The sequence below is a fragment of the Heteronotia binoei genome, chromosome 14 (genome assembly GCF_032191835.1).
Source record: "Heteronotia binoei isolate CCM8104 ecotype False Entrance Well chromosome 14, APGP_CSIRO_Hbin_v1, whole genome shotgun sequence".
NCBI lineage: Eukaryota > Metazoa > Chordata > Lepidosauria > Squamata > Gekkonidae > Heteronotia > Heteronotia binoei.
Window position 1 is genome coordinate 57874127 of NC_083236.1, and position 16328 is coordinate 57890454.

A 16328-nucleotide genomic window follows, 5' to 3' on the forward strand; every position below is an offset into this window, starting at 1 on the left:
CTCCTTTGCATATTAGGCCACACACCCCTGATGTAGCCAATCATTCAAGAGCTTACAGGGCTCTTAGTGCAGGGCCTACTGTAAGCTCCAGGAGGATTGGCTACATCAGGGATGTGTGGCCTAATATGCAAAGGAGTTCCTGCTACCAAAAAAAGCTCTGGCCTGAAATGATATAAGCCAGAAACAAGTTCACCACTTCAGCTAGAAGGAGATCTCAGTTACTTCCAAGGATGTCCAAATGTTACTTAACCCAAGCCTACAAAACCTGTTGCATCCATACAGAAAACTAAGCATCCTCAGTCACTACGAAGAAGATATTGGATTTATATCCCGCCCTATATTCTGAATCTCAGAGCGGTCACAATCTCCTTTACCTCTCCACCCCCCCACCCCCACAACAGGCACCTTGTGAGGTAGGTGGGGCTGAGAGAGCTCTCCCAGAAGCTGCCCTTTCAAGGACAACCTCTATGAGAGCTAGGTTGACCCAAGACCATTCCAGCAGCTGCAAGTGGAGGAGTGGGCAATCAAACCTGGTTCTCCAAGATAAGAGTCCGTGCACAACCACTACACCAAACTGGCTCTCTAACTGTGCTCTGAACCTGACTCTACAACACACAATAGCTAGTAAAATATAAGGATATGCCTAGGGAGTCTATACCAGGAGTGGCCAAACTGCGGCGTGGGAGCCACATGGGGCTCTTTCACATGTATTGTGTAGCTCTCAAGGACCCCACCCCCAAAAAGGCATTTGTCTCTTTAAAGCACTTCTTCAAGCCAAGCTAGCTGGAGGTCTGGGGAATGCATTTAAAGTTAAAGTTGCTTTCTTTCCACCTCTCCCTCCTCCATCTATTTGTGGCTCTCATACATCTGACATTCTTGCAGCTCTCAAATATCTGAAGTTTATTCTATGTGGCTCTTATGATAAACAGGATTGGCCACTCCTGCTCCATAACGTTGTGTCTATTTCTCTGTCACACTATAAACCAGGGCTTTTTTTTCTGGGGGAACATGACAGAATGGAGTTCGGAAGCTTCTTCATGGAAACAAAATTCTTGAAAAATGTTTAAAAGTTCATGAAGAACCCCATGTGTTTCGCCTTCATTTCCCTCTTGAGAGACCTGGCACCTCTTTTTCCAGAAAAAAAACCAGCCTGCTGTAAACCTGAAGTGTAAAGAAATGAGCAAAGTCGTTTCTGTTTTTGGTACGGCAGCTGATTAAGGGTCATGCCTGTTTGGCTAAGCAGCCCCGTGGCGCAGAGTGGTAAAGCTGCAGTAGTGCAGTCCTAAGCTCTGCTCACAACCTGAGTTCCATCCCGGCGGAAGCTAGGTTCAGGTAGGCGGCTCGAGGTTGACTCCGCCTTCCATCCTTCCGAGGTCGGTAAAATGAGTACCCAGCTTGCGGGGGGGGGGGGGAAAGTGTAGCTGACTGGGGAAGGCAATGGCAAACCACCTCGTTAAAAAGTCTGCCGTGAAAACATCATGATGCGATGTCACCAGAGTCGGAAACGACTGGTGCTTGCACAGAAGACTACCTTTACCTTTTTTTAACCTGTTTGGCTATCTATTTTTGTTGTACTTAAATGCAAAATATTACATCACTGCCATTTCAAGACAACCAGGAGCTGATCCAGAGGTTGGTTCTCAGGAAGAAGACAGACGTGCCTAGCTGCAGTCCCAAAACCCATGTCAAATTCCTAATTAACAAAGCTGAAAGGATCATGCCACTGGTGTTTAATTAGATGGACTGTAATCTTTGGCATCTTTCCATTCATTACTCCACTGTCTCTGTCGACCTCCTCCCCATCTTTCCAAAGGTCCCTTGATTACCTGCTTCTGACAACGTACACTCAAAATTCACAGAGAAATGGTTTCCTTTTATTGAATTCATTACAGCAAGCAGCAACATTCAACTACACAAACCAGAATTTTTTGATCTTCTCTACTTATAAGCTACTACTATTTTTAAAATTATTTTTTAGATTCTTATTTTCTCTCTCTCTTTTCTTTTGTTCTTTACCTTCATTTTCTCTTACCGTGCTAGTCATGGATCACACCTAATGGTAATTACCTAATAGTAATTTTTTGGATTAACCTGCATAATATATATAGAATATATTTAGGCAGTCAGGAATTAATATATATGACATTTTTTTAAAATAATGTAAGTATTTTTCGGATCGATTGTATCTTGATACTCAGCTTGACCTTTCCTCAAATAGTGAATGGTTAGCATGTCTAGTTACATTTATGTCACTTAATATCCTTCCTCAATATTTATTATTTATGTATTTGTGCTAGTTTATAACTTGTTTTTAATAAGATCAATTAACTGTATACACATATTAATATTGGTATTTACTGCTTTACTTCAAAAATTAATAAAAAATGTTAATACGATTACCTGCTTCTGCTCCTCTCCTAAGCTGTCCCACATAGAGGCAACAATTTTTGAAACCTCTCCAAAGGTAGCGTTGGGATTCTGCCCTTTAATTGCTGCTTGCGTGTCCCTGAAGAACAGGGCATATGCTGACACCGGCTTCTGTGGTTCGTTGGGGTCTTTCTTTTTCTTCTTCTTTGGAGTCTTGGGCTTCTTGCCAGAATCCGGGGCGGCTCTCTTCTCTCCAGTAGTCTAATAAAGAGCGAACAACAAACAAAACTACTGTTCATTTTCAGCATGAAATGTTCGTTATGAAAATCAGCTTGGTGTTAACCCAAGACTTTTTGTAGTCTATTAACACACACACAAGGTCTATGGTATATGCCCGGATAACCCAAATTAGAGGAAGAAAAATTAAGAACTGTGCTTGACAAAATTTAATTATGCAAATAATTTCTGATGACAAAATTATATCGTATTTACCCACAAGGAAGATGGCCCTGATGCAAGATGTCACAATCCTGGGCCTAGTAAGGCCTGCAGGCCCCAGCGAAGCCTGCTTAGGAGTTACTGGGAAGAGCCTACATTTCCCAGGATCCCTCCTGTCTCTCTGATTGGGTGACCAGGTTTTGGAGGGAAACTGGCCCAGAGAGGTGTGGGGCCTGGGAGGAGAAGATAAAAGGGCCAAGCCCAGAAAGGGGATGTTCTTTTCCTAGGAGGCAGAGCTGAGGAGGAGCTGCTGCCAGGAAGAGACCCTTGCCCTTAGAGGAAGGGTGAGTAGGCTAGGTCTGACTGAGACAGTAGGGACAGTAAGTTAGGGCATCTTGTTTGTTTGTTTGTTTTCCCTTCACCCTTTTACTGTTTTATTGCACCTTGTTAATTTATATTGCACTGATATAAACCTTTTTGTTGTTGTTCACTCCCTGGTCCTCACGCCCTAAGAGAGGCTTGGGAGGGTACTCTGGACCTTCTCAAGGGAGACCCTTAACCCAGAGTGGTGGCAACAATTGGTAAGACCCCCCTGAGTCATGACACAAGATGACTCACATAAAGAAATCTGTATGAAAAAGGGTTTCTTGCTTGTTCCAAAATGTCTAACTTGAATGAAAATGGAACAACGTCCCCTGGCCCCCTAAGTCTCAATCTTTAGGAGGAAGCTGAAGACAATTTTATTTAGGGTTGTATTTAATTAAGTTACTAGCAGTCACAAATTGTGATTTTAAATTTTGGCTATTATGTATTTTATCTGTATTGTAAGCTATCTTGGGGAAGGAAGGTGGCATGGTATAGCCCAGAGGTGGCCAAACTGTGGCTCAGGAGCCACATGTGGCTCTTTCACACATATTGTGTGGTTCACCAAGCCCCACCCCATCCCATTGGTCAGTTTGGAGAAGGCATTTCTCTTTTTAAATAACTTCTCCAAGCCAAGCCAGCTGGCAGCTCAGAGAATGAATTTAAAGTTGTTTTCTTTCCCCCTATTTTCCCCATCTATTTTCTTTCCTTCCTTCCTTCCTTCCTTCCTTCCTTCCTTCCTTCCTTCCTTCCTTCCTTCCTTCCTTCCTTCCTTCCACCCACCCATCCATCCATCTTGCAGCTCTCAATCATCTGATGTTCATGCCTTGTGGTTCTCAGTCTGACATTTATTCTATGTGGCTCTTGCGTTAAGCAAGTTTGGCCAGCCCTGATATAGCCCAATCTTGTCACATCTTGGAAGCTAAGCAGGGTAGGTACTTGGTTAGGGCACCATCAAGGAAGGTCCTACAGAGGAAGGCAAAAGCTGTCCCAACCTCCGTAAGGAATGAAGGTAGTTGATTCAAGTTTTAAATAAATACATAAATGTAAGGTGATTGCCTCTTTTTCTGGATGAAAATAAAGATTTATTTACTTATATTAGTAGATTTTTATTCCACCCTCCGCACAAGCCGACTCAGGGAGGATTATAACAAGTTAAAAATCCAATAGTTCAGTAATAAAGGCAGTTAAACTCATCTAATGTAGAAGTAGGCCAGGGCTTTTTTTTTGTTGCAGTTACTCCTTTGCATATTATGCCACACCCTCTGATATAGCCAATCCTCCAGGAGCTTACAGGGCTCTTAGTACAGGGCCTACTGTCAGCTCCAGGAGGATTGGCTACATCAGGGGGTGTGGCCTAATAGGCAAAGGAGCTCCTGTGACAAAAAAAAGCCCTGTATGTGAAATAATGTACTAAGTTACCACAGTTTTCCTTTTGAGTAAATGCAGCAATAAAATATTTATATTTAAATAATGATTTTGAAAAGGATAATTATAAGCATCATATTTTCTGAACTGGAAATGAGGGCTAAGTGAAAAAGCTTTCCAAAGTGGAATTACGGATAGCCCAGGTAAGCACCTCTGAAATGTCTCTTACATTAAAAAAAACAACACGAGTCTAGCTTGCCACATTGTAGTGCATAATGCTAAAATAGCTAGAACTTCTAGTTGCCAGACAATCTTAAGCTCTCCTGGTTACACTACACACACTGCCTAGTCAGTCAGTCAGTTAGTTGATTATGGAAGATGCAGAGTCCGGCATACACCCTTTCATAAATTAGCAAATAACTTTCTTTAGCATACAAGACCACTTAAGTCAACCATCTTGCTACCAAGAGAACTTTATTGCAGCAGGAGCTCCCACTTCCATTGGCAAACTGGATACCAAGGGTGTAGTCCTCAAGTTCATGCAAAATGGCCTCACAAAATGGCCCATCTAGTCCAGCATCCTCTCTCACACAGTGGCCAACCAGTTTCTCTGGATGGCCGACAACAGGACCCGGAGGCCAAGGCCTTCCCCTGATGTTGCCTCCTGGCTCTGGGATTCAGACGATTAGTGCCTCTGAGCATGGAGGTTCCCCTCAGTTGCCATGGCTAGTAGCCATTGACAGCAGAATCATTAGTCTATAAAAATTACAGAAATACGATACTCCATTAGGGTTGCCAAGTCCAATTTAAGAAATATCTGGGGAGTTTGGGGGTGGAGCCAGGAGACTTTGGGGGTGGAGCCAGGAGACATTAGGGGTGGAGCCAAGATCAAGGCTGTGACAAGCATAATTGAACTCCAAAGGGAGTTCTGGCCATCACATTTAAGGGGACCGCACACCTTTTCAATGCCTTCCTTCCATAGGAAATAATGAAGGATAGGGGCACCTTCTTTTGGGGCTCATAGAATTGGACCCTCTGGTCCAATGGTTTTGAAACTTGGGGGATATTTGGGGGAGAGGCACTAGATGCTGTGCTGAATATTTTGTGCCTCTACCTTAAAAAACAGCCCCCCCCCCAGAGCCCCAGATATCAGCAGATCAATTCTCCATTATTTTCTATGGCAATAAGTCTCCATAGGGAATAATGGAGTTCCCAGCAGACATTTCCCTCCCCTCCCCCCGCTTTCTGATGACCCTGAAGCGGGGGGAGGGCCTCCAAACCGGGGGATCCCCTGCCCCCACCTGGGGATTGGCAACCCTATACTCCATAGTAAAAGGAAGAGGAAAGGACTTTTTATCCTCCCGCTCTCTTATTAAGGGCTCTTTACTCTGGTTCAGTTCCTTTTCTAGGTAACAGAACAAACGGATAAAGCCATATTCAGTCAGTACTGAGTTTCCCTCAGTAGATGTCTTATATCGCTTGTAGGCCTAATCTGGTGAAAGGGCGTTTGATGGATCTATGTTATTAATTCTGGGCCTCAGACATAACTGTCATAGTCCTCCTTGGAATTTGTTGACCTGTACAACCAGTCTTTTTATTTAAACTCCTTGCGATCGTCTCTAACCCTCAGGCTCAATACTAACTACGGGAAGGCTAAAAAAAAAAAAAAAACCCACCTCATGCCAACTGTGCTAGATATAAATCCAGCCACTAAACCCCATTTATTTGTTTACATCCATAAACATTATCATTGTTCAAACGATCTTTCTCAGGCAGATGTCTTTCCCTCTTTATGGTCACTTAATCCCAGATGAAAATGAATCTCAGAGACTTTCACGAGGAGGTAAAGGTCGCTTTTTACATCCATCCAAATATGCAGGTATTTTAACGCACACATATTGTATGCATACAAAGAGGCTTGCATTCAGATAGATCAGGCAAGGAAGGCTGAATTGTCCGAGGGCTTGGGAGCAGATATGACAAAAAGGAATTATTGCATCTATGAAAGTCGTCATAAAGAACCTTGCACTAGCAATGCCTTCCTTTTAAAGAGCCGGAGAATAGCGGCAGTGTGCCTTTACAATAAGCAAATCTCATACAGCTAGATAAAGACGTTCTTTCACGGCCATCGAGTACCGGCCTATTAAAAAACACATTGACTGTGGCAGTACTAAAGCAACTGCTGGTAACAATACTTAGCAGCTGTGTAGCCCTGTCTATGTATTCAAAGCACTTCAAATATGAAGCTAAATATAAGCTAAATGTGAGTAGTCAGTCCGATGCAAAGGCGAAAAATAAAAAAAAGGCGAAGTCTTTGGCTGCATCAACAGAGGCGTAACATCCAAAATGCAAAATGTCGTAGTCTCACTGTACGCCGCACCAGGAGTATTCTGCACGCTTCTGGAGGCCTCACTTCAAAAAGGATGTGGACAGAATGGAGAAGAGGCAGGAGAGATGAGGAGGATCAGGGTCCTGAAAACCAAGGCCTATATTAGGGGTGTCGAACTCATTTGTTATGAGGGATGGATCTGACATAAATGAGACCTTCTTGGGCCGGGCCATTTGTGTCATAAAATGCAATGCCAGGTAGCAGAGATATAAACGTTATAAAGGTAGCACTGCCAAGTCCGATTCAAGGAAGAAGAAGATATTGGATTTATATCCTGCCCTCCACTCCGAATCTCAGAGTCTCAAATATCTGGGGACTTTGGGGGTGGAGCCAGGAGCAAGGGTGTGACAAGCATAATTGAACTGAAAAGGGAGTTCTGGCTGTCACATTTAAAGGAACTGCACATTGTTAAAATGCCTATCTTCCATAGGAAATAATGAAGGATGGGGCACCTTCTTTGGGGGCTCATAGAATTGAACCCCCTGGTCCAATCTTTTTGAAACCTGGGGGTTATTTTGGGGAGAGGTGCTGGATGCTATGCTGAAAATTTGGTGCTTCTACCTCATAAAACAGTCCCCCCCAGAGCCACAGATACCCGTGGATCAATTCTCCATTATTTTCTATGGGAATAAGTTTCCATAGGGAATAATAGAGTGTCCAGGAGACATTTCCCTCCCCTCCCCCCGCTTTCTGATGATCCTGAAGCGGGGGGGGGGAAGTCTCTAAACGGGGGGATCCCCTGCCCCCACCTGGGGATCGGTAACCTTATATAAAGGACACAGACAAACACGATTAAATGCCTAAAACATGAGCACTTTTGTAATTTTATTTATTTAATAGTCTCTTGTTCTGAATTATTGCATCAAAATCTGGAGACAGTGTCTGTTCTATAGTAATCTTGAATATGCTGTTCAGGTGTTGTCCCAGTGTATATTTGTAAGTTGCAAACCTATTTTTGATCTACTGGCATTCATTGCAGAAATCTCATGGTCAATGCTTTGAGCCCGAGACACAGAGGAAAGCATGAAAGGGCTGGACATTGTGAGCTTTTGTATGTAAGTAGCTTCACGTGCTGGTCAGCCAGTGGAGAAAATAGAGGCTTTGATCTGTAGCTTGCTCTGGCAAAGCAAGCTGTGATGCAGAAGGAAGCAAGAGGAGGAGAAGGAGGCAGGCAACAGTGAGTTGCTCACGGACCTGATAGGAGCCCTCCGGGGGCCTGATCCAGTCCCCGGGCCACATGTTTGACACCCCTGGCCTACATGGAAAGGCTGAGGGACCTGGGAATGTTCAGTCTGGAGAAGATGAGGCTTCTGGAGGGGCATGGTTGCTCTAAGTGTTTGAAAGGCTGTCACAGAGGAGGGCAGGGAGCTGTTCCTGTTGGCAGCTGAGGAGAGAACTCACAATGAATTAGGGGCAGAAAGGTACCAGCTGGATATTAGAAATTTTCTAAAGAACTTTGTAAACAAAGAGTAGTTCAACAGTAGAATCAGCTGCCTAGGGAGGTGGCAAGCTCTCTTCCCTAGCCATCTTCAAGCTGGACGAACAGTTGTCAGGGATGCTTTTGGTTCCCATCCCTTTGCGAAAGTCATTCGGTTGTTATCTTACAGATGATCCACTGGTTGAACCTTTTCATACTTGCCCCTTTCTACATTAGCCTGCTATGGCTCATGAAAAAGCAAATGTTGGATGCTGGAGGTCCCTTACAGAGGAAAATCCATGCAAGAGGATTGTTCAAAGTTCATAAATTCTGTCAGATATCCCCATGTTATGGGATGGCTGAATGGATGCTACCAGTGTTCCCTCTAAGCTGAGTTAGTGTGAGCTAGCTCACGGTTTTTTAACCTCTGACACACATTTTTGTCTTAGCTGAGGAAAAATGGCCCCAGAGCAAAGTAGCTTATGCAGTTGCTTACAACTTTAATGTCAGTAGCTCGCAAAGTACAATTTTCACTTGCAAGATGCCACAGCTTAGAGCAGGGGTGGGGAACCTTTTTTCTGCCAAGGGCCATATGGATATTTATAATATCATTCGTGGGCCATAAAAATTATCAGCTTAAAAAAGAGTGCTCCGCTGAGGGAGAATTATTCAGGCCAGCAAAATTAATGCAAATAATTGTTTTTCTATTTGAAGTCATGTGGGGAGAGCCTAATCTGGCACACGTACACACACACACGGCCCGCCTCCCTAGGCAAATGCATGGGTCCAGGGCTTTTTTGTAGAAAAAGCCCAGCAGGGACTCAGCATATTAGACCACATCCCCTAATATTAGCATATTAGGTCACACACTCATTAGCATATTATGCCACACGATCTGGGATAATCAAGTGCAAACTAAACTGTGACAGTAACTTTTCCAGGCCCTGCAGCAATTCTGGCTGGCCGACCAGCCAGGCCCCAGGGAGGCTGCCGCACAGTACATCTGGGCCCTGTGATCCCTGCCTGGCCCTGGGGAGGCTGCTGCACAGTGCGGCTGGACCCCACAATCCTCGCTGGCCAGAGGGGCTTGGCACATGGCTCAGTTTGGCCCAGCAATCCCCGAGGGCCACACCAAGTGACCCTGAGGGCCGCATATGACCCTCGGGACGGAGGCCCCCTACCCCTGGCTTAGAGGGAGCATTGGATGCAACCTAGGGAGATGTGGCTGAATCAAAATTCAAATCAGAGACTACCTGATTTGTTAGATTTGAGTCCAGTAGTACCTTAGAGACCAACCAGATCTTCAGGGGATAAGCTTTCAAGGAGCAAAGCTCCCTTTGTTACCTCTTCTACTACAGGCTACCTTCAGAAACTACCTGATTTGTGACTCAATCGCTATACGACACCACCTTCTCCCAGTACATGCAACTTACCCTGTTTGAGTCGTCTGCGTCTTCTTCGTTGATCGAACTAGACGGGGAAGGCGTTGCTGACTTGCTAGCGGGAGGGGATGGCGAAGTGTGCGGCAGGTTGGCACCGCCTAAATTCAGCCCCAGTTGAGCGCTGAGCTGGGATTGGTTGATGGTGGTCAGCTGGTTAGGAGGCATAATTCCTGAACGAGCAACATCGGTCATATGGACAATAGATCTCATAATCAAGGAGTGGTCTTGGCGGTATTGAGACCCGTCCGTGTGACTGTGATCCTGAAGAGTAAAGGAGAGAAATGGAGGAAAGGACCAGTTAAAGTAGCAGGTTTAGGAAAGCAGCCAGCAGACCTTGCAGACTTCACAAAGCAGTCTACAGGAAGAGACACAGAGAGTTGCTTTGGGACTCTATTTCATTTCTCAAACATAGGGGAGGGACGGTGGCTCAGCGGTAAAACATCTGTTCGGTAAGCAGAAGGTCCCAGGTTCAATCCCCGGCATCTTCACCTAAAAAGGGTCCAGGCAAGTAGGCGTGAAAAACCTCAGCTTGCGACCCTGGAGAGCCGCTGCCAGTCTGAGTAGACAATACTGACTTTGATGGACTGAGGGTCTGATTCAATATAAGGCAGCTTCATATGTTCCTGACGGATAGTCTGGCTATCCAGGGATTCTTTCTTCTCAGAAACTATTTTGTTTTAAAAAGCATTTGTTTATTGATTAATTTAAGACATTTGTAAGTAAAAGAAGAAGAGATTGGATTTATACCCCTCCCTTCTCAGAGCTGTTTACACTCTCCTTCCATTCTTCTCCCCACAACCTGTGTCATTCTGCTCTCTTCCATTTTATCCTCTCAACAACCCAATGAGGTAGTAGGAAAAGAGTAAGAGTCCAGTAGCACCTTAAAGACTAATAAAATTTGTGGTACCGTATGAGTTTTTGTGAGTCACTGCTCTCTTCTTCAGATGCGGCTAGAACATATCTAAAATATCTAAAGAAGTTGGTTAGGCAGTGAGGGGTCTGGCGACCAAGTCCTACAAGGAAAGGTTGAAGGAGCTGGGCATGTTTAGCCCGGAGAGGAGGCGGCTGAGAGGTGATATGATCACCATCCTAAGGTACTTGAAAAACTGTCATATAGAGGATGGTGTAGAATTGTTTTCTGTGGCCCCAGAAGGTAGGACCAGAACCAAAGGGTTGAAATTAAATCAAAAGATTTTCCGGCTCAACATTAGGAAGAACTTCCTGACCATTAGAGTGATTCTTCAGTGCAACAGGCTTCCTTGGGAGGTGGTGGGCTCTCCTTTGGAGGTTTTTAAACACAGGCTGGATGGCCATATGATAGCAATGCAGATCCTGTGAATTTAGGGAGAGGTATTTGTGAATTTCCTGCATTGTGCAGGGGGTTGAACTAGATGACCCTGGAGATCCCTTCCAACTCTATGATTCTATTATTCTAAGTCAGGAGTGACTCACAAAAGCTCATCCCCTGCCAGAAGTGTTGTCAGTCTTGAAGATGCTTCTGGACTCTTGCTCTTCTCTACTGGTACAAACAGACCAACACGGTTACCCGTCTTAACCCGATGGGGTAGGTTAGGCTGTGAGAAAGTGACTGGTCCAAGGTCAACCAGCGAGCTTCTGTGGCAGCATGGAGATCTGAATTCAGCTCTCCCAGATCCCAGCCCCTACTCTAACATATGGCTTCCCCGCCCCCCCCCCCCTCTGCAGACCAATAGTTTGGTTGACAGCCTGGATTAAAGGTGACCAATAAAACTATCTTCCCAGCTAAGAGTGGCAAGAGATATTTACCGGCAATGCTCAAGTTCTGATAGGTAGTCTTCAGTCTTCCCTCTCCACCCCGAGTTTAATTAAGTTGTGGACCAGAAACCACACACAAAAAGGCAAATCTTTTTTTTTGGGGGGGGGGCAGGGGTGGAATTCCAGCAGGAGCTCCCTTACACATTAGGCCACACCCCGCTGATGTAGCCAATCGTCCAAGAGTTTACAAAAAAGAGCCTTGTAAGCTCTTGGAGGATTGGTTACATCAGGGGTGTGTGGCCTAATATGCAAAGGAGCTCCTGCTAAAATTCCACCCCGGGGGGGGATATTTGTGTGTGTGTTTGTGTGTACACGTGTGCATGCCTGGAAGTCATTGTTGACTTCTGGTGAACCCTACTGGGGCTTGGATGTTCAGACAGGTGGTATGCTATTGCCTGCCTCTGCATCCCGGCCCTGGTATTCCTTGGAGGTCTCCCATCCGGGTACTTGCCAGAGTCAAACCTGCTTAGCTTCCAAATTCTGACATAATCAGGCTTGCCTGGGCTATCCAGGTCAGGGCACAAAAGGCAAATCTCATTTGCGAAAGAGAGCTGTATTTTGCAAGAAAACACAATAGTGCATTTTTGCTCTGTTTTTGAGCTCCAGGGTGTTATAGCATACTGAGGCATTCAGTTAGGCTTCCCAATCCCCATGTCCCAGCGGGGGATCCCCCTGTTTTACAGCATCCACCCGACCTCCAGCCAGCTGGCCGCCGGGGAGAAGCCCCCACAGCCACCATGTAACTCTGGATCTCCGTCAGGCTTAGAAACGTGCAAACAGGTCCTGTTTTAAAATGTATGTGTGTGCCTTTAAGTCTGAGCAGGAAGTTCATGGGGAAGGGTCAGCAGCAGAGCCTCCTGAGAGCACAATCCCTGTTTGTTTTGCAAGTAAGTGTGTGTGAGTGTGTGAAAGAGAGCGGCGTAGCCCCTGTACTTATCAGATGTTCTTGTGGAGGAACCAGAGCCAGTAAGTGTGTGTGTCTCTGTGCTTGTTTTGCATTGTTTTCAGAGTCTTTGTATAGGAACCTGTTTATGGGATGGAGGAAAACTGCACCTCTGTCTCTTTTTATTTGCCAGTCTTAGCCTGAAGGACAGGAGTTCCTGTGAGAAAAGCCCCAGTGAAAATCACAAAAATGTGAGCTTGCAAACTCTGTGCATTTGGGCTGCTTTTTGTGTGTTTACACTTTCCTTTACTAGAATTGCAGCTATTGGGGGATGAGGAAATGATGACTCTTCAGGTGAACTGCACTGCTGTATTTTTAATGTATTTTTTGGGGGATTGGGAAAATCAGGCTCTGCTCAAAGTCTCCTGGCTCCACCCCCAAAATCCCCAGATATTTTCTGAATTAGACTTGGCAACCCTACATTCAATTTTGTTGAATGTAATACAGTTTAAAAAAAAAAACAGATTATACGTGTATCCATTGTATTTTTCGAATGGAGAAGGATACTGACATAGAGACACAGCACAAAATGCAGTAAAAAGAAAAAAGGGGAGGGGCTCAAACACTCAGTCCCCCTGGCCTTGCAAATTCTCACGGCAATTTTTGACTAATTTTCTTAGCGGACAACTCAAATGCCAACAAAGAGAAGTCATGTTATGGAAATGTCCAAAATGCATGTCTTGGTTAAAACTGCCTATTTCCCGCAGGGTATTTTTCCTGCAATTTTTTTACTACTGTTCACTATAAAGGAACTCTAATATTGGCAGGGACATCTGGAAGTCATTCAAAGTCTTTTTAAAGTATTTCACTTTCTGCATATTAAGTCAGACCTCCTTTGCTTTTACAGAGGGGGATTTACTGCCTAAGGAAGAATTTCTGGATGTTAAAAGAATTAGGAGACCAATGAAGAGAAAACATAATTTGATTCTGTGTGCGAGCGTGCCTATGGGTACAAGACACGTGGAGGGCTATTTCTAGGTGGGTTCCTTACTTTCAAAAGTCTGCTTTGTTACAGCTTTTCCATAGCCCCGATCCCTGGAAAGCAGTCTAGAAAGGCGCAGGTGAACAAATGGTTTAGTCTAAATCTTGTCATTTCGGTTCGATTTGATGCTAAATTCTCCAGACTTACACAGACCCAAAATCCAATTTGGTCCACAAGCCGATGAATTCTTAACCATTTCTTCTTTTTTTCACACACACCACACACAGTACAACTGTGTCCATTCTTTCCTTTCTACGTGTTCTTAGAACTGGAAACTGAAGGCATGCATGCAGGGCTTTTTTGGTACCAGGAACCAATGTTCCCTCTAAGCTGCAAAGTCTTGTGAGCAAAAACTCTACTTTGTGAGCTACTGGCATGAAAGTTGTGAGCTCCTGCATCAATTAGTCTGCTCTGGGGTCATCCTTCCTGAGCTAAGACAAAAATGTGTGAGCTGGAAGGTAAAAATCTGTGAGCTAGCTCACGCTAACTCAGCTTAGAGGGAACACTGCTGTTAGGCCACATATCCCTGATGTAGCCAATCCTCCAAGAGCTTAGAGGGCTCTTAGTACAGGGCCTGCTGCAAGCTCCAAGAGGATTGGCTGCATCATGGTGGTGTGGCCTAATATGCAAAGGAGTTCCTGCTAAAAAAAAAAAAAGCCCTGCATGTATGTATGGCCTACTGAATTCAACAGAGACCTCTTCGTAAGGTTGCCAGGTTCCCGCCCCCACCCCGGATCTCAGTTGGGCACAACGCCCTACAGTCCTCCCTCCTAAGCATCCATTTTCTTCAGGAGAACTGTTCTCTGTAGTCCGAAGATAACCTGTAATTCAGGGGGATCCCCAGTTCCCACGTAGAGGCTGGTATCCCCACTTTTTCAGCAGTGTGAGGCTAAGCAAAGTTTGAAGGTTGTTGACTTCAGTGGACTTAGAAAGATGTAACTCTGCTTTGCTATCATTTCTTCTTGGCCTGGGAATCTTATTCCCATCATTCTTCGTCAGACCCTCCATGCATCTGAAGAAGAGAGCTGTGTTTCTCGAAAGCTTACGCTACAATAAGATTTGTTAGTCTTAATCAGGGCTATTTTGTAGAGAAAGCCTAGCAGGAACTCATTTGCATATAAGGCCACACACCCCTGCCGCCACCGGAAGTGATGCCATTCATTCAGTAAGTTATTTTCCGCCAGGGCTCTTTTTGTAGCAGGAGCTCCTCTGCATATTAGGCCACGCTCCCCCCCCCCCCCCGATGTAGCCAATCCTCCAAGAGCTTAGAGAGCTCTTAGTACAGGGCCTACTGTAAGCCCCAGGAGGACTGGCTACATCAGGGGGGCGTGGCCTAATATGCAGAGGAGCTCCTGCTACAAAAAGAGCCCTGCTGTCTGCATGTTGACATAGAACAGTACAGTGCTATCGGCTGCATTTCATGGATGTGCATTCTCACACAGCCTAATGAGAGACCTTGTTCCCCCCCTCAAAAAAAAAAAAAACACAACTGGAGAGAAAGAGCCATGTGTGGCAGAGTGGGCAGTGGCAGGCCCAGCTTCTCCTGGGAGGGATTGCTCATGGGCAGCTCCCTATTTCTCACTCTCTCCGTAAGCCCATTGGAGGCTGAAGGTGGCAGAGAGGACGGAGCGTGCAGTCTGGGAATATATGGCTGCCTGGTGCCTTCCCTCTGCCTGAGAACATTTTTTGAGCGGAGGCCCTGGCCATGCCAGCCAGAACTGCGTTCCTGGGTGCTCCTGTTCAAAAAAAGCCCTGGTCTTAAAGGTGTTACTGGACTCTTTACTATTTTGCAGCAACAGAGTAACATGGCTAGAGAAAATGGCTGCTTTGGAGAGATTGCACTCTATGCATTGTATTTTTATTTTATTCATTTATTTGTTTAGCAGTCTTATATTCCGCCTTTTCCCGTAAACGGGTTCAAGGCAGATCACAACATATAAAAATAACAATTAAAAACCTACATATCAAAGTTAAAATGCCAAATTAAAATTAACAGTAAAAACAACAACTAAAACGCACCACCGGCGGACAGGGCACAGTATATCAATAACCAGTCGTAGGCTCACCTTAAACAATGGTACTAACAATAGGATAGCACTGTAATGAAGCATGATGTCACCACAAGGGAGGCCCAAATGATGGACTAATAGGACACCCGCTGCCTCATCCATAGGCCTGGCGGAACAGTTCCATCTTGCAGGCCCTACGAAATGGCAGTAATTCAGGTAGGGCCCGGATCTCCACAGGGAGCTGATTCCACCAGGCAGGGGCCAGGGCTGAAAGGGATTATATCCTTCTGAGGTCTCTCCTCCCCCTCCCCAAACCCAACCCTCCCTAGTCTCCACCCTCCAAATCTCCCAGAATTCCCTAATCCAGAGCTGTAAAGTCTATCTTGGACCCATAGGAATTTGTAATATGAGTGTTCTCCAGATTCTGGAGAAAATGGCAGCTTTGGAGAGCATCACATCTCTGCTGAGGTCTTTCCCCCCTCCAAACTTCAACTTTCCCAGATGCTACCTTCACATCTCCAGAAATTTCCCAAGGAGAACTGCTCTTGAGAAAACAGCTCTGAGAGAAATGGGACTGTCCCAAGTTCACCCAGCTGCTGCCTATGGAGTGGAGAATCAAACCCGGTTCTCCAGATTAGAGCCCTGCCCACCTCTCTTAATCGCTACACCAAACTGAAAGGCAGGCGCTATGGCATTATAACCCACTGATGTCCCTCCTCTTCTCAAATCCCGCCCTCCCCAGGATCCACCTCCCCCCTTCCCAAATCTCCAGAAATTTGCCAACCCAGAACAAGCAGCCCTAGATCTGACACTGGG

General features: G+C 45.3%; 1 protein-coding gene across 1 annotated transcript in view; it reads right to left on the reverse strand.

The window, feature by feature from the left end:
* Positions 1–16328, reverse strand: part of TOX3 (TOX high mobility group box family member 3) — a 184335-nt gene that overhangs the window by 5781 nt on the left and 162226 nt on the right. Inside the window, exons 4-5 of the mRNA XM_060254450.1 lie at positions 9776–10045; positions 2401–2628 (exon numbers count right to left, since the gene is read on the reverse strand). Coding sequence (XP_060110433.1) covers positions 2401–2628; positions 9776–10045 — 498 coding nt within the window. The remainder of the gene's footprint in view (positions 1–2400; positions 2629–9775; positions 10046–16328) is intronic.